The sequence below is a fragment of the Ursus maritimus genome, unplaced genomic scaffold (assembly GCF_017311325.1).
Source record: "Ursus maritimus isolate PB19 unplaced genomic scaffold, ASM1731132v1 scaffold_7, whole genome shotgun sequence".
NCBI classification, from domain to species: Eukaryota; Metazoa; Chordata; class Mammalia; order Carnivora; family Ursidae; genus Ursus; species Ursus maritimus.
The window spans coordinates 8,029,973-8,055,402 of record NW_024426885.1 but is presented as its reverse complement, the minus strand read 5'-3'; the positions used below and the strand labels follow the sequence as shown (position 1 = coordinate 8,055,402).

At 51.1% G+C, this 25,430-nt stretch overlaps 1 protein-coding gene across 8 annotated transcripts in view; it reads right to left on the bottom strand.

Moving 5' to 3' along the window:
- CHST15 (carbohydrate sulfotransferase 15) overlaps positions 1-25,430 on the bottom strand; it is a 91,535-nt gene that overhangs the window by 33,009 nt on the left and 33,096 nt on the right. For all 8 annotated transcript variants that reach the window (XM_040624659.1, XM_040624657.1, XM_040624660.1 and 5 more), the window contains one exon: positions 326-1,389. In XM_040624659.1, the coding sequence (XP_040480593.1) occupies positions 326-871 (546 nt within the window). In that variant the 5' untranslated portion in view covers positions 872-1,389. The remainder of the gene's footprint in view (positions 1-325; positions 1,390-25,430) is intronic.

Below are 25,430 nucleotides of genomic sequence, written 5' to 3'. Positions count from 1 at the left end.
ACAAAAAAAAGGTTTAACCACCATGGTGGCGTTTCAAGTCCTGCGATGGAATTATGAGAAGGGGTGGCCCTTTGGTATTTCTAGCTTTGCCATTCAGTACCTCGAATTTCCTCCTTGGTGTAAATAAACATCATGAACAGACAGCCCTCTCCCAGGGCCCTCTGATCTGTGAGGCTGTCAAATTATCCATGTTATACCTGAGAAATTTTTGGTCATTTTTCTTTACTTTACTTTTCTTTCCCAAACACGGTGCAGAAAAGGAAGCATCTATTTTTAAAAATCAATCCATCAATCATTCAAGAGAGATTAACACAAGGCTACTCACATGCAATTCCTGCTTCTTGAGGTCTTCTATGTCTGGGAGCTGCCTGGTCGTGAACTCTATCCTGGCTGTGATGCTGTTGATAATTAATTTAATGCTTGCATAGTCTTTCACGTATGAAATATTATTTACAGAGGGTTGGTGATGATGCTCTTTTGTGTCACTCGGGTTTTCGCCGTCCGTCAAGCTGGGATTGCTGGGGAAGGCTCCGTAATGGAAAGGCGAGGAGATCAGAAGCTCTTGGTGGGCCCCAGAAAGGATGTAAGATGCCATCACCAAGGTCATGATCATCAATCCAAACACGAGGCTACATCGCTTCCCCTTCTTGAAGCGCAGAAACCTGCCCCAGCTCTCATTCCCCTCAGCCCTCACCTCGAGAACAGCAAGCAAGTTCATCTGCTTACCGTCCACACGGAGCACAATTTTGTTCTCTCCTTTGCACGCGGGGCACTCCGGGTGACCGCGAAGGGGGCCTTCTCCACAGCCGACGTGCTGTTTGTACTCGTTGTTGGGCAACAACTGTATGCAGCAATTAATGCAGTGCCTCATGGTAATGCCCTTGGACGGCTGGCCCACAGAGCCATGGGCGAGCCCCCGAGGAGCCCGGATGCATGCAAGTTGTGCTGGAAAAACTTTAAGGATGTCTTTCAATGAGATAAGATGGTTTTAAGGCACAAGCAACGGAAACAAACAGAATATAAAAATGAGCAGGTGCCGAAGACCTGGAGAATGAGACAAGGGCCTTCTTTGGTTCAACTCCAAAAGACAAAAAGAAGTGATCCCCAACTGTCATGTTCTGTAAGAGCCACTGCAATCTTAGAAGAATCCACAAGTTTGGCAACAATTCTGCCTGTCCTTCAGGTTTTTCCCATGGCACAAAATGAAGTGGAAGAATTCTTGCTGGAGAACATGGAGACACCCAAGAGATTAGCAGAGAGCATGGTCTCAGCAAGGGATGGGTCGGCAAGCCATCCTTGCAGAGGCCAGCGAAGATTTCTTCTACATCCCGCACTCCTTCAAAATGTTTCCTCTTCAGGGGGAGCAAAATCTTTAAAATGTCGGATTACCTGAACAACAAAGAAAAGAGGTTTTATTACATGATGTGGTGATAGCCATACCCTGGGGTCACCTTCCCAGGAGAGAAGTTCTCTTTTCTACTCCAGGTTTCAGTCAGTCTGCTGGGCCACAAGCAAGTCATAGAAAATCACATGGGATAAAAGCAGAGCTTTTAGGTGCCTGGTGCTTGGCTTTGGGGTTTGATCTCTGCCACCAAAAGTGGCTCCAGCACCACCCCCACCAGCACCACGTCAAACAGCTCAGATTTTGCACAGCCCATATACCCTCTAATGCCCCAGCCACACCACAGCTAAGTCCTGAGTCCCCGAATCTCAGGACTTCCTAGTCCATTCCCAGATGCACGCACGGTCAGTGACTGTAAGTTGAGAAATGAACGGAAGCATCCATGTTTTTAAATCAACAAACTATCCAAGAATCGGCCTGGTCAGGGTAGGAGCGTATAGAGAAAATATGTTTTTTCTCTCCCAATAGCACCCATAGTCTCTTACCAAGAATTAACCTTTATTATCAGTTTAGGAGGCAAAAGTTAATGAAAATTTAGAAACACTGAAAAGATTCTCTCCTTCAGTAGAGTGCATCATATAAAAAAACCATTTGACTTTAAGTTATTAAGCAATTAAACCCAACGTGCAGTATTCCCCTGAGTAACATAACATTCAGACCCTGAAATCATTTTTCACTTTCATCATCCTGGGGAAAACACGATTCTTAAAAATCCATTAACAGAATTCTGTGGTTATAAAATGTATCGTTGCCCAAATGATGACACTTCTTTGTAGATGTTGTAAAAACAGCAAAAAAGGAGACTTAGTTTCCAATAATGGCAGCCACACTAACTAGCTGTGTGACCTCCAGTGGGCCATATAACCTCTCTGAGCTTTGCCTCCCTCCCCAGTAAAATTAGGGTTAGAGTTACCTCCCTTATAAGCTTGCAGCAAGTACTAAATTAGTTAACACACAAAGAGTTTGCATAATGCCTACACATAGTTATTAGCAACCCCTAAAAGGTAAGCAACATTAATAATAGCATCATCGATGACCATTACAATTATGATTTTTAATTGTCAGTGAACGCCAAGAATGTTCAAAGTGGAATCAAAGATGGGAGATCCTATCACATTATTTTTCCTTAGGGCTCCAGTGTTACTCAAAGGCAGTAGACTCACCTTCAACTTGGCCCCCACACACAGCCCTCAAACAATCCTACCTGTCCCCAGAGAAGGTGGGATTAACTAATCCTGCATTAAAGCCTCCTTGTATTGGCTAGAAGGCTGAACAATGAGGACTCACCAGCAGGAACCTTCCCTTCCCTTGGACAGAAAGGCCCAGGCTTTATCAAAATACGCTAACCAAGAAATAGCCAAGCAGCGCTTTCTAAAATGCCTCCCACTCGGTGTTCTGCACGTTGTGGATACGTGTTCTGTGCTTACATTACTTGGAGAAAAGGTAAGATGGACAAAATCAAACAGATTTCTTTACAACAGGACTTTTTGGGGCCCTTAATATGCTAATGAGCCCTGTGAATCCACAGGAGAGGAATATAAGATGCAAAATTTCCAAAACATAATTGGCCATGGAATTCTCCTAATGTCGCAAGGAACCAGCTTGAGAAATGCTAGTTAAGGGAGGCCGAGATTGGGGTCAGGGCAGTTCTGGGAAGAGCAGAGGAGCAAGGGTGTGCAGGAGCAAACTGTTCTGGAACCAGGCCAACACCCGGGGCTCCGCCGCCCGCTCATTTCTGAGAGCAGTTGGAGAGACGTGACAGGAGCCTCAAGGCTCAAATCTCTGCCTCCCACTCGCTCAGCCACCCTTGACCCATCACTTGGTACAAACAATTCTTCCAAACCAAAGAAACAAAAGGGCAAGATCCCCTACTTGGAAATCCTATCGCTAAGCCAAGAAAACATTTTTTTACATGTTGAAGACAAGGCCAAGCAGGGCTAAAAGGAGGCTCCGACCAGGAGCTCAGTGTGGAACATGTTCACACCCTTCTGTCTCTCTGGCTGCAGAAAGTCTAATTAGATTTCTAAAAAAAAAGAAAGGAAAAGAAAAGAAACAGAGTCTTTGAAGCTCTAAGACAAGAATGTACAAAATCTGGACCCAGCAGAATGGGCAAAATACTCCTAAACAAAAACAAAGGTTTCTTCTTACAAGCAGAGTAAGTAAATAGATCTGGGTCGTCGGGAAAGCTGACAGTCTCAACGGGGAGGCTCTGGGACGTGCTGAGCCCATGCATTTGCACCCCTGGGCAGGCTGCACCCTCCAGCCAGACCTCTACTCCAGTCTTGCTTCTTAAACACAGAACAGGGAGCCAAGACCTGGGGTGACAACTCATTCACTTGTTTGCTCCTTTGCTGGGCAGCTCTCTTCTGAAGGGGAAGCTTGGAGCAGGCCCGGCTGCCATGCAGTGGGGCTGCGGAGGCCCAAAGCCAACAGAAGATGGGGGGGTAAGAGAATAAAAAATAAACATGTCATCTTTGTCCCCAGTTCTTGGCAATAGCTTCTAAAACCCTTGGAATTTCCCAAATGAAGGGGTGAGAGGAGCATTCTTTTGTTATTCAGAACAAGCCCCATTCAGCCACAGCTGAATTTATGCTAATGAGATGACTCTTAGGGGAACCCCTGATAGCTTCAGGATGGGGCTGGTGGCCAGAAAGCCCAAGCCTCGATTGGACAGTGAGAAGGTTGGAACTTACAGCCTCACTTCCCCAACCTCCAGGGAAGCAAGTGAGTTAGTCCTCAAAGGCCGATGATTTATTAAGCAAGCTTATGTAATGGAAGCTCCAGAAAAACCCCCAAAATGACAGGATCTGGAGAGCTTTCTAGTTGGTAAACACAAGGAGGTGCTCCTAGGAGGGTGGCTCCGCGCCCCTCCCCCCTTGTCTTGCCCCAGGCATGTCTTCCATCCGGCTCTCCTGAGTTGTATCCTTAATAACTGGTAATAGTAAATAAGGCGCTGTCCTGAGTTCTCTGCATTGTTCTAGTGAATTATCAGACCTCAGGAGGGCCTTGTGGGAACCTCTGAATTTGTAGCCAGATCAGACAGAAGTTGGGTAGCCTTGGGACCCAGGACTTGTAACTGGCATCTGAAGTGGGGGCAGTCTTGGGGGACTGAGCCCTTAACTTGTGGGGTCTGTGCGAGCTCCGGGTAGTTACTACTGGAACTAAGCTAAATTGTAGGACAATTCAGCCGGTGTTTGGACAGTTGGAGTTTGTTGGATGGGGAAACAATATCAATCTTACAAGTTTTACCAAAACGTATAACCAGTATCTGGTATGTGAAATACCCCTTGATAATGTCGATTAAAAAGAAGTCCTTTGGGGCGCCTGGGTGGCACAGCGGTTAAGCGTCTGCCTTCGGCTCAGGGCGTGATCCCGGCGTTCTGGGATCGAGTCCCACGTCAGGCTCCTCCGCTATGAGCCTGGTTCTTCCTCTCCCACTCCCCCTGCTTGTGTTCCCTCTCTCGCTGGCTGTCTCTATCTCTGTCAAATAAATAAATAAAATCTTTAAAAAAAAAAAAAAAGAAGTCCTTTGACCATATCCCAGACGTGGCTGGGGCCCTTGTCAGTGCAGGGCCTGGAGCTTTGAGGCTTCCAGACCAAGTTCTGGCTGACTGGACAGGAGTGGTACAGAAGTGACCGCGACAGCGAGGCTCTTCCCCACCCAGAGCTTATATTCCACCAGGAGTCAGGGGCTACAGGGCAAAGGACAATAAACATGACAAAGGAATAATCTCATCGCAGACACTGATAAAGGCAATGAAGAAAATACAAAGGGAGAATACAATGAAACCATAACAACAGGCGTTCTCTAATGCAGCAGTAGGGCCAGATCGTTCTTCATGGTCAGGGGCTGTTCTGTGCACTGACCTCCACCCCCAGGTGAGACCTGCACCCAGACAGGACAGGGGGTCCAGCAGCAGGATGTCCAGAGAAGCGTAGCTGGGAGGGGACACTTGAATAATGAGAAGGAAGCCAGCCATGTGGGGCTCAGGAGAAGTAAAGACCCTGTGAAGGAGAGAAGCTGGGGAGCAAAGCCCAGGGGGACGACCAGGAGGGTAGACGCCTGGGCTTTGGGGCGGGTGGGGGGTAGGAACCAGATGGGAGAGGAAGCAGGAGCCAGATCCTATAAGGCCTGGAAGGCAGGAGTCAGGGCTGAGATTTGTCCAAGTGCAAAAAAGGATGCACACCACATATGCTCTCAAAAGGATCTTTGCAAGATGTGTAACTATTAACTAACATAACCCAGTGAAGAAAAACTGAGTTCATGTGACTGTATTGAAAGCAAAAGGGATTGCTGTTAGACGCCTGAACTGGCCTTTCCCATGTGCCACGATCATCCTGAGAACAGTCCCACAGAAACCTAACGCTCAGGTGATTCTTCCTTAAAAAAATAAGCAACACGCGTCCCTTGCACTTTACCTGTCTGGAATGTTCCCGTTTTGGTGCCAGTAGACTCAGATGAGCCAGGACCCTTGTGCTCCCAGGCAGGTACTAAACCAAGTACTCAGGTATACATTTCAGTGAGATCTCTTCCCAGCCTGGGCTCAGTGCTGTGCCCTACGCAGGCAGACAGCAGGTGTGGGAACCTGTACCCCTGTGCGAGATCAGATGACTGGTCCCAAAATAGAAAGCGTTCAATTACCCAGCCCTGGCTAGGATGCCCCCTATTAACCTATGCACCCCAAGCATCATTAGCAAGCCATTTATAACAAAATTGTAATTGAGAGACCCAGAAATACCACTTTAGAGTAAGTAATTGAATGCCCCTTTGGTGTAAGATCGATAAAGGGCATCCAATTTCACCCTAGGAAAAACTTATTAAATTATTGTAGCTATGAGCTGATACAGCAGAAGAAAGATGTACAAAACTTCAAAAGAAATCTGGATGGACTTAAATAAATAGCTTCATTTAGGTAGCCCATTTACATCTGCCCTCTGGGAGGAGAGAGGAAAAAATAGCTAATTACGTTATTTTACTTGAATGTTTTAAGGGAAAAAAATGTGATGGGTCTTAAGTAACCTTTACGAAAACACAAGGCTTTCTTCTGATTAGCATGTCTAACTGCTGACATTTCTCTTTGGGCTATGTATATGGAAATACATTTCTTCAAGGAACATTCATCAACAATTACAAGAAGGAACATTTTTCATATTTAACTCAAAGATAGAAGATTGTCTCTGAGACAGAGGCAGCAAGCCTGAGGAGTCCTGTACAAGCAACATATTACCAGTTTCAACCTGATGCTGGAGTTTTATGCTTTTGATCCCTATGCAGTCAATCAACAGAATAAAGCTACGACCCTTGATGATGGCTCACTGGCTACAGCATAGTGGAAGGAAGCCAGTCAGCAGTCCTGTGGGCCAGGATCCCAGAGCCGTGTCCACCCGGCGACTTTAGACAAGTCGATTAAGTGATCTGGGCCTCTGGATTCTCAGAAGAAATCCCTGACAGTAACGAATCACACACAGCACCATAGCCTGGGTGCTGGGCCAGGACACTCGGCTTTGACATTGAGCAAGTCATTATACTCCCCTCCTCCTGTTTCCCTGCATGTAGATGGGGAACACTCGCAGGACCTCTCCCATAGCTCAATGCTGTAAGCATTAAGTGATCAATTCATATAAAGTGCTTAGACAAGTGGCCCATAGTAAGTGCTAAATAAATCTTAGCTCTTTTGGGGGCACCTGGGTGGCTCAGTCGGTGAAGCGTCTGCCTTCAGCTCAGATCATGATCCCAGGGTCCTGGGATTGGGCCCTGTGTCGGGCTCCCTGCTCAGTGGAGAGCCTGCTTCTCCCTCTCCCTCTGCACTATCCCCCACCCCCCACTCATGCTTGCTCTCACTCACTCACTCTCTATCTCAAATAAATAAATAAAATCTTTTTAAAAAATGGTGGCTCTTTTTATATAGACATAGTTGCAGCCCACGAGAAATATTTGGTAAGTAGCTGATTACTCCTTACGGCAGATTGCATTATTGGTTCCAGTTCACCATCCTGCCCTGTATTCTACCTTCCATCACATGAATGGGCAGCAACTTCACCACGAGCAATGGGGTACGTGTCTCCACCCTTTGGTTTGAGTGTGGAGACTGGCTTTGGCCAACAGAATGAGGCAGAAGTGACAACATGCCAGTCCCAAGACCAGGCCATAAGACACAGCATGTGTAGCCGCTCGGCTTCTGCACCTTTGTCATCACCGTGGGAAGAACATGGCGGCTTGGCAGTGCCTGGGGTGGTCTGGTATGTGACAGAAGCTAACTGATACACTCTCCCACAGGTTAGAAACACTAGGTGTTACTAAGTTACACTGGTATACTTTTATGTTTAGAAGCTCCAAAAAGTGTGTTTATATGAGCAAAGTGAATCGTGAGCGATTCAGGCCAAAGCAATTCATCCAAAGACCCAGTGCACCAACTGAATCAATGCTTGACTAACGCCGGAAGCAGATATGCCAAAACAGTGCTGGAAACCCAGATGGCAGCTGTTCTCGAACAAGACATAGCTGCCCAAATGTCACACACCAGGTTACTTTCTGGCAAAATGTGTGTTTGTGACAACCACAGCTGTTCTGTTTTGTGATCTGGACAACTGACCCCATCCTCCCCACTTCCCGATAAAGACACCTTCTTCCTTGCCTCGCTCCAGGGCCGCTGTGGTTTCTTCTGTGCTTCCTTGAGCAAGCCCTTCCTGTAGCCGAGTCCTTATGGTGTCGTTGTCAGATTGCACCTTTCCTGATGACGGAGACACCTCATCCGTGCTTTGTCTACAACAGGGGTTTTCAAACTGCGCAACCTGCAGGGTCTTCCTGGCGGGCCCAAAATGTGTGTCATCCGAAACACAGGCAGTTTTCAAAAATTATTTTTAAAGCATACTTGACTATATAGTAAGTTCATCAACATACTTGTTAATAATGACCACTTCTCATGCCTTACAGTATAGAAAATATATTCCCAACTATTCTTACAACCCATAAAATACATCCCTACAGAAACAGGTGTTTCCTCTGTGATCAGATCTCCATAGGATGCAGCCAACTCCTCCCCTGCATCTGGTCTAGAGGCCCAACGATTTGCAACTTGGTAGAAAGTGGGGATGTAGCAAAAAATGTGTTTTTTTTTTTAAAGATTTTATTTATTTATGTGACAGAGAGACAGCCAGCGAGAGAGGGAACACAGCAGGGGGAGTGGGAGAGGAAGAAGCAGGCTCCCAGCGGAGGAGCCCGATGTGGGACTCGATCCCGGAACGCCGGGATCACGCCCTGAGCCGAAGGCAGATGCTTAACGACAGCGCTACCCAGGCACCCCCCAAAAAATGTTTTCTGAGCAATGCAAACAACGCATTGCAGGCTTTGGAGTCAGGCAGACCTGCATTTCGATCAGACTCCACTCCCTGCCAGCTGTATCATCTCAGGCAACTGACTTGCCCATTCTGTGACATTATTCCTTCATCTGTAAAATGGGAGTAAAACCATCTGTGTCGCCTAGCATGGATGTGAAGGGGAAATGAGATAACAGATACAAAATGCTTCATCTGGCATCTGGCACCTAGCAAACCTCAGTATGTGACAGGTGTTCTTTGCATTCTTCTAGAGAAGCCCTCGGGCCCTCACTCCAGGCCTAGTTGCTTGCAATGTATACATAATTCTAGGCACGGGTGTCCAATTTTCCTGTCTGCAACTAATCCGAAGTAATGAATGAGAAGAGGCAGGTGGCCGCGAGAGGCGGCACAGAGGAAGAGGAAAGAACAGCCAGGTTTTATAGCAGAAGGAAGATGCTAATGAGCAGAGCCGACTGGGATCATTCCGGTGCCCCGGTAACCAGGGTGGGGAGCCCTGGAGAGTCTGAGGCAGCTGGGGGTGCAACTTGGGAAAAGCTCAGCCCCTTCAGAATCATCATCCATCCATAACCTGCTCAGTGCTTACCACGGAGGACCAGTTTTCCAGAAATGGGCCCATCCCCAAAGGCCTAAAGGTCTGGGCTAAGCAAGCCGCTTCTTTGCAGACAGGAGGTAAAAACAGAAAGGAATTCATGGAGAATTCCTGGGGCCTTCTACCGTAAAGTCCTTCCTGCTATGACAGACCTGAACACCTCAAGAATGATGGTGGGGAGTCAGGGCCCGGGTCAACACCTGGGCAGGCTCCAGGGAATCCAACCTATGGGGACCCGCTCAGCCAGGCCTGCATTTCACAGGCAAGGAAATCGAGGCCCAATGGGATTCTGTACTTCCCCAAGGATGCGCAGCTCATCACAGAGACCCAGCGTCCTGATCCCTGTCTCCCCACCCCTGCCCCAGCACCTCATCAACGGGGAGCCCGTCCGCACCTCCACCCCGTCACCCTGGCCGGGCCTCGGACAGTCTGGTAGTTCCTCCCAGCCCTTTCCCATCCCTCCAGAAATTCTTTCCTAAAGAACAGATTTGCACAGAGATACAGGACAGGGGGCCCTGGACATGTGGTGGCGGACATAGAGGGTCAAGGCAGGTACTTCGTTCAATCCCCTTGTCGGCCCTGGGACACCGAGTCTTAAACTGTCTCAATTCAGACTCTATCCATCATGCAGGCACGTCTGCTCCAGCTGCAAAGTACGATGGGCACGACAGGGGGGGAACCGGGATAGGGACAAGGTTTGCAGGGGCTGGCCTGGTGCCAAGTGTGGGGCAGGGGACAGAGGTGGGGCTAGTGCATTCACGGAATGCTGAAGCTGAGACAGCAGGGAGGAATGGAAAGGGCCCCGTGTGCGGGATGCAGACGAAGCGAAGCCCCGAAGCCCCCGGCCCCTTTTGTTTTTGCGCATCAAAGGGAAAAGCCTGGACCTAGATGGCTGAGGTGGTGGCTTTGAAACTTGATAGCCACAAAAGGAGCACCTTCCCAACCAGGCAGCAAGCTACTGCACGCGGCCCCTGATATCCCCCAGCGTGTTCTCAATCCCGTCCTGATCACTAACCTGGCTGGTCCCCAGGGCAAGTCACTGCGTCTCTGGGCCTGTTTCCTTGTAGGTAAAACCTGGAGCTGGCACTTCCTCTTTCAGCCCAGACACTCACAGGTGTATGATTTCAAGTGAATGTTCCCCTGATACAAACCCACTGCCATCATTTTTCTGTCTTCGAGGGCCGCTAAGAAGCCGGCGGTCCGGCAGCAAGCACGGAGAAGCCGGGGCTCACCTCCTTTACGCTAGGCAAAACAAAAACTGCACAAGTAGCCCCAAAGACACGAAAGTGTTTTCTCCTTAGCCCACACCCTTAAGCACATGTTTATCAAGCACCCACTGCATTTGCTGAGGCAACAAATATGAAGAACATAGCCCAGGCCCTCTGGAACATTCCATCGAACTCCAGAACAAAGTCTCCAGAGCCTCCAGAAATATGGCCACACTCAGAATCACATATTCCATTTCAAGGGCAGCCCCCCAAGCCCCCTCTGGCTCCGAGAGTCTGCAGACCCTGGGAGAACCAGCACGGGTTCACGGAGCTGAGAGGCGTCCTCACAACAGAGACACGGACCCACGGGATCTCTGCCGGTTGAAGGCAGGGGGGATGAATGGGATCTTTTTAATATTCTCTGAGCTGGTGGCTCTCCAGTAGGGTCACGTGCCCCCGCTCCCTTGTGCAGGAGACACCGCCAGACACCCCCGTCTCTGCCACGCACAGCACGACGAGATTTCCCCAGCAGAAGGGAAGGGTGGACAGGAGACTCGGAGACACTCATGCCGCAGCTGTCCCACGGTGACTTCAATGCGTACGTGACGCTGAAGGTCTTTGTGACACGGCTGACGATTTTCTTTCTCTGAAACCAACTGGGGGGAAAAACGATTTCTGGTGGCTCACTTTACTGTTGCCAGGGGTCGTGCAAATCCATACTAGACTTAGGTACTAGATTTTTCACTCAAGCTTATAGATCTACCGACAGTGGTTTTCTCTTAAGGTAGAAGCTACTGGAGACGAGCTTTCACGATCTGCTATGAAAGCTGCCTACCTAATGCCTCTTGGCAAGAAAGCAACGGCCGTCACATAACGTAAAGCATTTCAAGGAAGCAATCTTCTGTCTGTTTTAAGGCATTCAAAATTCAAACTTAAATATTACCCTTTGTGCAGACCCAAAATAGGGCTTTCAGGGACCCCAGAGGATGAGAGCACCATGTGAGTTCCCTTCCTCTTCTTTTTTTTTTTTTTTTTTTTGAGAGAGAGAGAAAGGGGGGGGCAGAGGGAGAGGGAGAGACTCTCCAGCAGACTCTGCACTGAGTACAAAGCCCGATGCAGGGCTTGATCTCACAACCCTGAGGTCATGACCTGAGCCAAAATCAAGAGTCAGGACGCTCAACCAGCTGAGCCACCCAGGCGCCCCAATGTGAGTTCCCTCCTTGATGGCAACCTTCTGAGGTCAGCACTGCGACTCCCATGTTACATGTGGGAGACTGAGGCACAGCTGGGGTGAACACATACCCGGAGCCCCGCTGTGGCCAGCCAGCACCAGGAGCGAAATGCAACTGCAGGCCTGTTTCCTGCAAAGCTCATGACCTCTGTCCCGCACCCACCATCAGGTAAAACAGCAGCTCTGGGAGAAACCTGCTCAGAAATCCAGGCTCCCGGGGCAGCAAGAGCAGCCTCCGCCCAGCCCACCGGCCGTCCTGTCTCCCTATAAGCTCTTCGAGGGCAGAGTCAGCGACGCTCAGCCCCGAATTCCAATCAGTGCAGGCACTGGATCTCCCACACAAGTTTCCATACCTACCGTGCCTGGCATCAGGTGGGTACCCACTAATTTTTTTTTTTTTTTTTTAAGTAATGAGTGAAGGAGCAAACTCCCAGCAGATATCCAGAACAGGGCTTCAGCCACTGAGTGACAACAATAAATGTGACATGAGCTCAAATTTATTAGGGTTTCCTTGTGCCCAGACACCAGGCTGGGACTTTTTGGATGATTCCGTCTATACATCAAGACACTCTAAGAGGAAAGCCCAATTAGCATTTCCACTTGACAGATGGGGACACTGCAGCCCAGAGAATGGGATCCTCTACCCCTCCTCCCCCATATGACATAGAGTAGAGAGCGAGCAGACCTGGGGATCAAGAGGCTTGGGCAGAGCACCTTCCAAGCGTCTCTTAACCAGCCACGTGACCCGAGGCAAACCCCGGCACCCCTTAGACCCTCATCTTCTTCTTCCCAAAGCAGACACATCACATGGTCCGGTGATCCCAGGAACCCAGGTATGTGGTATATTCTGTTACTCTTCCTTATGCACGCTTTCCAGGGTTCCAACACCTGCCATGAACCTTGACTAACTAGAAAAAAGGGATGCGATGAGGGCCGAGGGCTCACTGTATCTCTTGTGCAGCCAGACCGCAAAAATGAGAGGCAGATGCTAGCTGGCGTTCAACAGTGTTCCCTTAACACAAACAGCAAAGTGAATAAACAGCAGCAGCAGCTCTGAGTATGAGGCCCAGAGATGACATCTCAGGGCCAAAAGGAGCAGGGTGGCTCCCCACCCCCCCGGCTGAGTCCCCAGAACCCTCCTGCGTGCTCGGACAGCAATTCAGAAGAGTGGAAGGCCATCGAAGAGCAGAGGAAGCCCAACCCAGATGTCCTTCAGTTCGGGCGAAGAAGAGAGGTCTTGCATAGACACATAGCTCACATGTTCATACCCAAGTGCGAATAATGATTTTGCAGATGTACGGCGGCGCCCTTCAATGAATAAATTAAAGGCGGCACAGTTGAATGGGGAGCAGCTGCGTACTCCCCACCAGATGGCTTTGCTGATCTGAATAGTTTTAAACATTGTTTTATTTCCAAAGATAAGCAAAATAAGAGTCTGGTTAACCCTTGAGTAAGAAGAACCTCCTGAAAACACTCCTTTGGAATTTATTTCTTTTGGATGGAAAGAGTGAACACTCTGACGGAATCACCATGTCCGTGGGAGGTTTTTAGAACAAGGTGAAATGGGATTTCTCCAGGGTGTCGTCTGCAGGCAATGGACATTCACTGTCAGCCCACAGGCCTGGCCCTTACTTGGAGTGGCAAGAAGCAAGGAGCAGCCCAGCACCAACCCCAGCTTGGGTGTTTAGACCCCAGGGATATGGCAGGTGCACCAGCCCCCCCCGGACTGTGGGGAGGTGTACCAGCCCCCCAGGGCTGTGGAGAGGTGTGCCAAGGGCTGCAGGAAGCTACAAGACAATTTGAAGCTTCCATGTTCAAAATATGTAAACATTTCCCACATGACAAGCATTGTTTTTAAGTAAAGCTAAGCTCAGATGGATCACTAAATGGTACAAAATCTGCAGAGTTGCGGCTTGCCTTGCCGTCTGCACACGGCTTAGGCCCAGCTGGGGCACCCCGGTGGGGACGGTCTTCTGCCTGAGGGTGCCCTGGACGTGAGTTTGAGAACCACTGCTATAGAGCAGAGGGAAGCGAACCCACAGGAACTGAGCACCTGTTCTACGGCAGGAACCGCGCTGCCTCCCGTCCACCTCGGCGACGAAGCCGTGCGAAAGATACATGTAATTGCTCCATTTTGCAGGTAAGAAAGCCGAAACTCGGGGCAGTGAAGTGTCTTGTCCTAAATCACACAGCAAGTAAGACACAGAGCTGGATTTAAACACAAGCTGAACCCAAACTCCCCATCCCCGCACACGCACACTCGGACACGCCAGCCGTGGGGGTGGGCAGGGGGAGGGATTTGCTCTCCACTTACATGTCTCCACATAGAGCAGTCCTCACATTGAGCAGTATTCCTTGTGTCACCACAAAGACAGTAAAGATGAAGTAATAATAATAAATATTGAATAAAATGGTGTGACAAGTGGAAAATAGACCGGGCCAAGGCCCCCAGGACAGGAGTTCTCATCTCTGAGCCTCAGTTTCCCCTTCTGTGGGAAATGAGTGCACTCTTGTCCCCATCCCCAGCTCGGGTGGCCCGGGGGGATGGCACTGAGGCCACAGGGTCCCTTGAGGCAGCGTCCGGCGGCACTAAAGGGCTTTGCATGAGGTACAAATGGGACATTATGTGGGAGCCTCACTTCATCCCCTTATTTCTCGAGTTACCTTTGCATCGATAGCATCTTCCCATTGGACATACCACAATGCTCAACTGTCATTTAAAAAAAGATCCCATCCCCATTTCACTAGGAATGACGTATGCCTGGGAGTGCGCCCTGCCTTCCCTGCTGCTGCCATGGAAACGACAGAGTGAGTGTGCTCGTTTACAATCGTGGGCACGCACTGGCCAAGAGAGCACCAAGGGTCCCTGAGCAAAAGGGGACCCGGAGGACACTGTCTTGTGCTGTTCACTGATGCCAAATGAGACTTTGATGAGGCTGACCCAGGATCCAGCGTCACATGGGTACACAGGCGTGGGAATGGGCACATTGCCCTCGTGGAAAGAGGAATGTAGTGGCAGAGAAAAAAGATGAAAAACCAAAGTGAGAAGTATGTGAACGTACACACATGCCCATCTGGTCGCTGTGTGCCCATGGGCATGCTGCTTTCCCCTTTTGGGGCTCAGTCTGCTCGTCTATAGACCGGAGACCCCACTACACCTACCACAGGCCTCCAGTGGGGTAACCCATGTGAGATGTCTGCGTGCTGGCCGCCAGCACCGAGCGCCCAAGGAGCAGCAGCTGAACCACCGTCCCCATTTCCCCACCTCCTCTCCCTCCCACCGCTGCCGGGGGGGAATCTGGGCTGGGCAGGAGGGATGCCAGCCTGTGTATGAAGACCCAGCCAAGGCTGGCTGCAAGGCAGAAAGGGGGAAAGCTGCAAGGGCTTCGTATGGGCCAGGTCTGGAGAGACTGAAATAGGCCGGGAGAAGAGCCCTCCTCGTGGTGACATGGTGACAGGGCCACCAGGACACCCAGAGCCTAGCGCCGCTTTTCAGATGCAAGGAGAGACCCAAAGAAGGAACCAAGCTACACGATAGTGGTTTCAAAGCCTCCGTTAGACGTTTAAGAAAACAGACCCAGTTTCTGATAACCTCACTCAACTCGGGCATCCGCAGTCACAACCGTGTAAAAGAACTAGGTCAAGCAAGTATTATTTATAGACGAGTATACCCCCCCGACACAGAACGTGGATATGGCCAGGCTATGGGAAAGGAGTTCTCTTCTCCATGAAGTAGAGACACTCTTGAACTGTTTAGTGGCCTATATTTTTCAAAAAACCTCTCTGAGTTTCAATATTGAAGTATCATAGCAAAGGTGACATTCTCCAAGAATAGCTCCATCTCTCTCCAGCCACATCTCTGCCCGTCTCGCTGACGAACAGGGGCTGCTGCTCGCCCAGGGGAGAGCGCCTCTGTTTCGCAAGGAAGCACAGCAGAGGGAGAAATAGGAGGCAGCCATACAGCGTGTGAAATCACACAGCTGGGCACAAGAGCTGTTCTGGAGCCTCGGTTCTGTGTCAACAAGTAAACAAAGCAACCTCTTCAAATTAACCACAGAGTGGAATCTTTTTCATAAAGATCTGGAAAGCCTTCAGGCCTCATTATAAAGGTCGGGACTTGTCTGCAGAGGGCTAAAAAAAAAAAAAAAAGTCTCAACGTAAAAAAAAAAAAAAAATTGACTTTAACCAAGTCCTCGTAGCTGACTTGCTATCAAGAGCTGCTCTAGGGGCGCCTGGGTGGCACAGCGGTTGGGCGTCTGCCTTCGGCTCAGGGCGTGATCCGGCGTGGGATCAGGCACATCAGGCTCCTCTGCTATGAGCCTCTTCTTCCTCTCCCACTCCCCCTGCTTGTGTTCCCTCTCTAGCTGGCTGTCTCTATCTCTGTCAAATAAATAAATAAAATCTTTAAAAAAAAAAAAAAAAAAAAAGAGCTGCTCTGGTCTCTGTTTCAGTAAAATAAATATTTGGCTAAAGCACACAGTTGTTCGGACCTCAAGTCAGCTCCCAGTCAGCGAGAATTTTTCTTCTACACAACCCGAGGGCCTACGTGATGCTTTCCTCATCCCTCCAAAGGCCCAGCAGATGCTGGGGAACCAAAGCCCGAGCACTGGACTTAGAGTCCACAGGAATACATGGTGAGCGGAGCAGGAACACAGAGGCGTGGCAGCACCTGCAGTCCGGGGATACTTCTAGATCCTAAAACCACCACTGTATGGCTTTGGGCAGGCCACCTAACCTCTGAGCTCTGGGCCCCTGGGCTGTAAATGGGGGACATTACCCACTCTCCCGCCACACAACAGGAAGATGACAGGAGAAACAGAGACCCTGGGTGCCCCCTCTGCCCCTCTACCGTCTATCCTACTGCCACCCCCAGCTCCCCTGGCCACCTGCTTGGCTCATGAACTCCTGTCACCCTTCAGATGTCAGCCAAGGGCCCCCCTGAACCCCACACCCCAAGTCGGGCCCCATGATCATCCACCCAAACCCTTCTAGCCCCATCTCTGTGTGCTTCCTGGGCTGGCCCCCCGCCCTGACCATGTACTGTGATCCTCACGGCGGCCAGAGTGCCTCTTCCATTCACTTTTACCACTATTTCCTAAAGGAAGAAAATGAGAAAGGAAGGCAGGAGGCAGGCAACACATATAAAACTACAGCACATCGCAGAGAATTCCCAATAAATACGGGGGGGGGGTGGTATTTAAAATAGAACTTAAAATTCTGCCATGGTGAAATTCTGCCTCTCTAGGACTAGTCCTTATGTCACTGAAAACCCACTTGTCGGGGTCTGCTGGACCTGCAGCTGGCACTGGCTTCCACCACAGGGCCGTGGGTTGGCCCGGGCCCCGTCGGCCTCGGCCTCCAAGAGCCACCCCCACTACCCCGGGTCCGCAGGAGCAGAAGCCTGGGCCCCTGCGGCCCGTGACTGTGCCTCATTCCCGCCAATGTCAAGCACACCCCTCGTCTTTCTAAATTAGCTTTCATGCTTAAGAAGACACAAAATGATATGTCTTAGTAAATTTTATGATCCTTATCTGTGGCCAGAGGTTTGTTTTTTCCGTTCTGTTTTTACCCATCTTCAGGGCTTACAACCCCCTTTCAGGCAAAGTTCTGAACGCACTTGGCCCCCACCCTCTCTCCGCACAAAGCCGCAAATCCCAGGACTGAGTTCACAACAAAAGGGAAAAGAAAGACCCTCCGCCCTTCAGATCGCTTTCATTCAAGGATTTGGAAATGTTTCAAAAATGTCAAGTACGGAGCGTGGACCAAAAATCCAAATTACCTTTCTCTGTCCTTCTTTCTTTCCCCTTTTCTTCTGCGGCCCCTCTGCTCCTCTCACCTCTTCTCAACTTCAGAAGAGATAAGATACCAATTCCCTCTGTACTTCAGTGTGCAACTCCATTTCGTGAACTTGAGGGATTTCCTGGGTTTTACGGGTGGGGGGAACTAGCTCGGGTTAAACGCTTCCTGGCAGCACGGCACAGGGCTGCGGTGGGCAGGGTGCTGAGCGTGGACCAGCTCTGCTCCCGCAGAGGGGCGGGCGTGGGGGACGAAAGCGGACGCTTCACACGACCCGGGGCTCNNNNCCGGGGCTGTCTCTCACCCCGGCCGCCAGGTCATGTCTGTCCCTGCTTCTGCCTCTGTTTCCAGGCCTGACCCCCACCTCCTCTGACCACGCCGGCTGGAAGAAACGACTGGACTCTTCCACACAGCACTGGGGCTGATCTTTTTCCTGAATGTTTCTGCACCAGGGTGACCTTCCACCTTCTGAGGACCAACAGTTGGGACCTGGCTGGACCGTCTTTGGCTGACTCAGTGTTTCTGAGGTTTGCACACCCTTTTTGCCATCGTAAAACCTGAGGCGAAAGTGAAGGATTAGGAACAAATCCCCAAGATGCTAGCGATGGCCAAAAGCACTCACTTCACAATCTGGAAGAGAGATGGAGCCGTTTCAGCTCGGACAGGGTGGCACTCTGCCTAGACTGCAGGTCACCTCCCTCCGTCTCAGGGCGGCTCCCCCCGGCCCCCCGAGCTCCCCACGCAGCTTTCCGGGACCTCGCAGGGCCTCTGGCCACAGAGCCTGCGTTAGCACACACCTCGGCTTCAGCCTCCTGCTTTTGCCCCATTCGCCTGCACCCCTGCTTGGATCTGACCAGCTCCCCGACAAAGGGGCTTTGCAGCTGGAGCACAGGAGCTGTCTGCATAGCCCAGAGTCTCTGGCTGGCCTTCTCTCTGAGCATTGCTGAGCATGCAGGCCCCCAGCCCGGGCGGCACGACAGCAGCCCTCCAGACACCACACTCTGTGCTCACGCCGGAGGATGCGATGATGTGCCAGGACTCCTGCGAGCAGCATACTTCACGCCTCTTTAAAATCCTCTTGGGGGATTTCAAAGAAGAAATTAGGAACATTGTTCAAGGGTAGCATGAAGCTCTTAGATACTTATCTTTTATGGATATTTTCTGGCCAGTCGTTTCCATTCACATCAGTGAAACCGCGGCATCTCTTTCAGACCCAGCTGCTCTGTCACCAGGGCTGGGCCTTGAGGAGGGAGGCGGACGAGAGCCGACGTCTGTCCTGACCGTCTATGACCTGCCTTCCCATTGGGCACGGAAGCCACCAGCACAGAGCGAGACACCTGAGAGACCATCTGGTTTAAAGCTCTCATTTCACAAGTGAGGAGAGGTCAGTCAATCGGCCCAAAACCTCAGCTGACGTTCAAGTCTGACAAACGGGGCAGGTGGAGGATGTCATGTGTTGGGCAATTAAGCTCCTAACTGGAAGCCTCGGCCATCAGGAATTTGGGGAAACAAAGTGAGAAATATGGTAACGTTGTTTCCCCCAAGCAGAGTCAGGTTTTCCAATTTCAGTAAAAGTTGCGTCGAAACGTGTGAAACGAAGCAATTAGCCAGATACTTAATATCAAAGCTCCCAGAACCTTTGCCTGAGCTATTAGAATGATGGAAGCAAAAAATGAGCATCTGGCTAATTCTGGGAGTCACTGCCTCCAGTCCTCACCTGCTCCGGGGGTCACAGGCAGAGCCGGGGGGTGGCGGCGAGGAGGCTCCGCGGTTCCGTGTGCCGACCGCCCGGGCACAGGGTGGTGATCATGAGCACATGGTTCATCTGCCAGCTGGGGTTCTCATTCTGGCTCCAAGGCCTGACCCCAAGCCCTCCTCCGTTCCCCATCTGAGAACTGGGGATGATGATGATGATGATGATGATGATAATGTCTAGTCTAACTGAAGTGCAGGGAGAACTGAGATAATCCACGGCCAGTGCTGAGCAAGGAGCCGGGCACCCCTAAGTCCTTGACTAGATGGCAGCCGTCCTAATTACGCGTATCCTCACCATTACGATTATCCCCATTCCTACTATTATTCGGGTGTGTGTTTCGCTGACGAGTCAGATAGGTCTCTGGTCTGTTCTGTCTCACTCAGCTCCGAGTTTCCTTCTGGCCCCTTCTAGAAGGCAGGCTCACTGAGATGCATCAGAAATGAATTACTTTGCTGTCTGTTGCAACAACTGATCCTTCATATTCTAATCCAGGAAAAGAAGATCAAAACACATACATTTTAATGTCTTCTAAGTCAGTTTAAAAAGAATTGCCGTGCTCTTATAAAAAATTCTGCTTTCATATCAATGCCTTGATGGCCATAGTCTTAAATACACACACACACACACAAAAGGCAGAAAGACAGAGGAAACAGATCTTTTAAAAATAAGGCCTTGTGACTAACTGCAAAGTGTTCCGTTTTAATAAAAAACACAAATTCAAGAGATTAAAGCAGGATCGTTTTTATCTTAGAATGGTAAGTCTGATTCTGGGCCTCAAGCCCACAAAGAAAGCATAGCAAAGAGATAATCCAAGCTAGGAAGAAAGTATCCAAACAGGTACGAGCAAGTCCCTCTCTGAGCTCAGCTGCAGTCAGACATGAGTGGGACACGACCAGTCGGGGTGGGGACCCCGCCTCTCAGAGGTGGGGAGGCGTCGCATCCCCGCACAGACATCCGGCTCAGCACGGTGCCCCAGAGGCCCCTCCCTCGGAGGCCACGGGCCTGAGTTTCACCCGGCAAAGGTGCAAACTCCCACAAAGCAAAATCCCATTTGATTTCCCACATCCCTTCAAACTCCCAAATGTAGGTAGAATAGGAGTCGATCGAATTCCACAAGCTCAGCTTTCATACCAATCAATGCCACACAGGCCATAAATACAGCCAGGAGACACAAGCGTCTAGTGACGTTCGAGTTCACCCCTGCTGTTTTCGGACCTCATCAGTCAGCTGGAATGGATGACAAGGGGCGGAGGCTGTGTGATCGGTGTCACACGGCATGAGTCATTGGGTCTGGTCCTCGGGAGGCTGCTGCTGGGGGGCCCAGGGTCCCTGGCAAGTCACCTGGTGCCCTGACCCAAGCTGCAGTGTCACCATCAAGGTCAACCAGTACAGGAGAAACTCAAACAAGCAGAGAGCAGAGCCTATGGCCTGGGAACAGCTGAAGAGAGCAGGTATTTACCGGAAAGTTTATGGTTTCAGGTGTAGAAATTTGAGTCACTGACTTTAAACGACCAAGCAGAGGACCCATGAACCAGGACCTGTGTCATCCACAAACACCCACTGAGGGACACCTGAGACAGAGGCCAGCCTGAGACCGTCCCCAGCCAGCCGGCTTGTCCCTGCTGAACCAGACCCTAATCCTCCACCCAGACAGGCACAGATTTCTCTCACTCTGCTTTCCCACTAACATGGGACTGTTGCGACTTTGGACACGTGGCCCCACCTGTTTCCTGGGGCGACAAGAGAATGCTGAGGTGGCCCAGGGTGCTGTCCAGAGCAAACGGCAGAGGAAGGTCAAGTGGATGAACAGAACTCTGCACAGTTGGGAAGCTTTCTCTTTCAACGTGTGATGGTTATGGTATTGTCCGAGAAACAGTGTGTAGAAGGGAGAAAAACAACACTGCACTTAGAATTTTAGAATAAGGCACAACGTTGGTCTGAGCTTCCTAACCACTCCCAAGTCAGGGCCCCCAAGCCTACCCACTGGGGTATAACTTCAGGAAGTCCAATCCCCCACCTTCAAAGGCCCTACTGGATCTTCAGACAGCATGCTTCAGAGCTCAACAAAGTCCATGAAACCCCTCCTGTGGGCCGGGCTCAAGTGTCGAGCCAGGGGCACCGCAGTGAACCACACGAGGCCTGTGTGGTGGGCTCCCAGGTCAGGGGGCGGAAGCCTCCAGAATCCCACAAAGGAGGTACTAAGACAGATGGGCTAAGTGCGGGGGGTGAGAAAGAGCTGCTGGCACATGGACGTGCTCCCCCCGGTGCCACAGCCCGCCACACATGCCCGGGGCTCCTCCAGGGGCCTCCCACTCCCCTCCAGAAACACAGGCGCCAAGACCAGGCAGAAACGAAATCCGTTTCACTTTCTGGAACACACTTCTGTCGCTCAGGGTTTGGAGTACTATCTTCCAGGGCAGGGCATCAGAGCAATGGTCATTTCCAAAGGCAGCCCCAGGAGAGACGTGGTCAGAAGGGCAGGGCACTCGGGCAGCTCACCGAGGGCTCTCCCCTCCTCCGATGAGGCACCCTTGAGGCCAGGGGTACCGCCAGGTGTGTAATCAGCCCCAAACCCCACTTCCAGGTGAGCGAAACAACAGGAGACAGCAGGCAGCTCTCACCTCCTCCCGTGACCCAGCGCTCTGGCTCAACTCCCAGCCAGGAAGAGACAGAATCCTTAGAGCAGCGTGTCCTACGGAAAGAGAACGGGAGCCACACACCCACGTTTCAACATTCCAGATGAAGTTCCTTCTCACGTATTTTTTTTTTAAGATTATTTATTTATTCAACAGAGAGAGAGACAGCCAGCGAGAGAGGGAACACAAGCAGGGGGAGTGGGAGAGGAAGAAGCAGGCTCATAGCGGAGGAGCCTGATGTGGGGCTCGATCCCACAACGCCAGGATCACGCCCTGAGCTGAAGGCAAACGCTTAACCGCTGTGCCACCCAGGCGCCCCTCCTTCTCACGACGTATTTTAGTCAACCTGACATATCCAAAGCATGACCATTTCAGCATGTAGTCATTATCAAAGCCATTAATGAAATTGTTTGCATTATTTTTTTCATACTGAGTCTTCAAACTCCAGTGTGTATTTTTACACTTATGACACATTTCAATTTGGATGTTAAATTTTCACCGGATGGACCTGATCCGTACTGATTTCATAAAATGTACAGTTAAAAAGGAGCGTTACATGCCCACGTTGCTCCAAATACTCTCACAAGTTTTCCAGTAACTGAACTATCTTTTTAAATTTAAATTAATTAAAATTAAATGCAGTTCCTCAGGGGCACTGGCCACATCTCACAGGCCCGCTGGCCACGTGTGGCTGGTGCGCCCATATGGCCAGAGCGGATACAGTGCCTCTCTGTTGTCTCAGAAAGTTCTACTGCACGGGGCTGCCCAGGACCCTGAGCTCCTTAACAACGAGGTCCGTTTCATACGTCCTCATTCCCCTCCTTACCCAGCCTCCCGCAAAGGCACTGGGAAGTCACCGTTTCCCACAATTGATGTTAAGACTCACCTAGGGCCCTAGGTAAAAACACAGCTGCCTGGCCCCGCCCCAGACCTACTGGGGCAGATCTAATGGGGACGGAGGCAGGCAATTACCCCAGGGGACTTTTAAGCCTCAAGTTAATAGCCAGAGGGTTTCCTTTCTGCAGAGTCTCCCTCATCCAGCCATCATTGTTCTATGTCAGGAACTGCTGGAGCCAGGGGGGAGCATCCCTTTGGAACTCACCCAGGGCCCCTGCACTGGGGGATGGTACCTCGGGGACCGTGCCTCAGGGACGGTGCCTCAGGGACACTGTCTCAGGGACGGTCCTCAGGGACCCTGCCATATTCTCTCCCCTTCAGTTTTCGGTCAGCAACAGATCAGCCCACCTGTGCTCAGAATTCTTGTCAACACACAGGGACCCTCAGGAAATGCCAGCTGTCTCTTCCCCCTGCTTTGGACCCCTGGTCACACTGAAGAGCAGCCATGGGGGAAGGAAGAGCTCCTTGGCCACCTTGAACATGGGATGTGAAGGTTCGGCTGGTCAAACTGCACAAAAGAAGGGCCTGCACAGAACCAGTTGGTTCTGGGACCGGATCAATTTGCAAATAAAACCTTTCCCCACGGAGCCATGAAGTGGTGGCCACGCCCACCTGCACCACTTAGGAGAGAGGCATCCCAGGCTTTATTCCAAGGCAAGCAGACACCCAAAGGGTGACAACTAAAATGCTGGATTCTGTACTCTTCCCAGAGACCAACAAATCCCCCTCCCCAAGTTCAGGTACAAAATCGGGCCTCCAGTGACACAAGACTGTGGGATGCAGAACCCTAGTAGGGACAGGGGTGTCTTTGTGGGGCATCATAAGAGACCTTCTCTCTACTGGTTCCCATTCATCCACGCAACTCAAACCCGCAGAAGGACCAGCGGTTAATCCCCCAGGGCCTTCCCATTTGGGGCAAACGACCATGGTACGGTTGTTCCAGGCTCTTCCTTCGGGAAACTCATACGCTGCTGGTGGGAATTGTATTTGGTACAATCGTTTGGAAAACTGGCAGCGTCTATGACAGCCGAGCACGCTCATTTCCAAAGACCCACCGTCCTACCACCAGGTCCGCGCCTCACGGCACTGTGTTCAGATGCTCATGAAAGACACACTAGAAAGTTCGGACAGCTAGATGTAAAGCCACAGACTGGAAAAGGCAGTGTCTCCCCACAGTCCAGTGGGCAACTCTAATTCAGCCACGAGAGAGAACCAACTACAGCTGCAAGCTACAGCTGGGAAGAAGCACACACACAGTGCTGTGCCCACGAGTTCAGAAAGAAGGGGAACGCACCGCATAGCCCTGCTTATGTCAAGGCCACAGAACAGGGGCAATGAGCCGAGACTGCGGAGGTGAGGCCAGTGGTTCCCCCGGCTGGGGGTTAGTGAGCAGAATGGAAGCAGGGGTTCTGGGATGCTGTTCCTATTCTTGCCCTCGGGGCTGGCTGCACAGGTGAGGTCTGTTCGTGCAAATCCCTAGAGCCATATGTGTCTGGGAGGTGCTCTCTAGCGGATAGCACGCTCCAAGAAAAAGAGTTCATACAAAAAAAGTTAGAATGGGTGGTGCTCAGTTTCTTCCCCGTACGAACCCAGGAGAGCAGCAAAGGGCACGCAGGCAGTGCAACACAGTGTGGACGCACCGAGGCAATCCAGCCCTGTCGCCCTGAGGAAGGTGAATGTCCTCCCATCAGGTGGACACCATTTCCACCCCAAAGCCTCTGCTTGTGAATTTCAGAACGGTTAACAGAGCTCATAACCACTTAGGGTTTATTTAAGGACCCAGCTCGAAGTCAGATGGCTAATGACCTCCCATTGCCAGGTTTGATGGGTTTCCAGGGTCTTCAATGGCTCCTCCGGGGTGGACGTGACCAGGAGGCTGCGAGCCCTGGGCCCTCCTCAGCCGCACCGGGGGCCTGCTCAGCTTGGTGGCCTGGCAGGGCACATGGTAGGGGTGAGGTCTGAGGTGCAGGCTTTAAAAGGGCTGGCTCACATGTTCTTTCGGCCTCTTTCCATTTTAGACTTTCTGGGGCCGAGGCTGCACCGTCAACAGCAGGCCCAAGCCTTCTCGCTGCACCGCCAAGGAGGGAACTCGCCAAGGGGTACCCAGTCTCCCACTTCATGGCTAACGGGGCCAGTACCCCCAGAGAGGGAAGACACTGGATCCTCACCTTGGCCTTAGAAATCTTCCTTTCTGCAAGTTACTTCCAGAGAATTTCTTAAATCTCCCAAAGGAGCAAGACGACAAAGAGGTCCCAGGAGCCCTAAGTGTCCCCAGAGGAAGGCCAGCTTCCCTCTAGGCAGAAGACAGGAGGCGGTAGGCAGTGTGGGCCACCCCGCCCACAGGGGCACAATGCTGGAGTGGCGGCTCTCTCCAGGAACCAGGACTCCACGCCCTCCGAACCTTCTAAAGAGAACCCCAGGTCCCAGCACCTCATGGAGCTTGTGTGCCCCCGCCCACATGCTCACCAGGACCGCCTTGTCGCTTAGCCAGCAGCTGCAGACTCTGCCCCTCCGGAGGCCTGCTGGGGCCTTCCCTCCCTCCGCCCTGGGCCCAGAACTTCCTTCTGCCCACTCTCC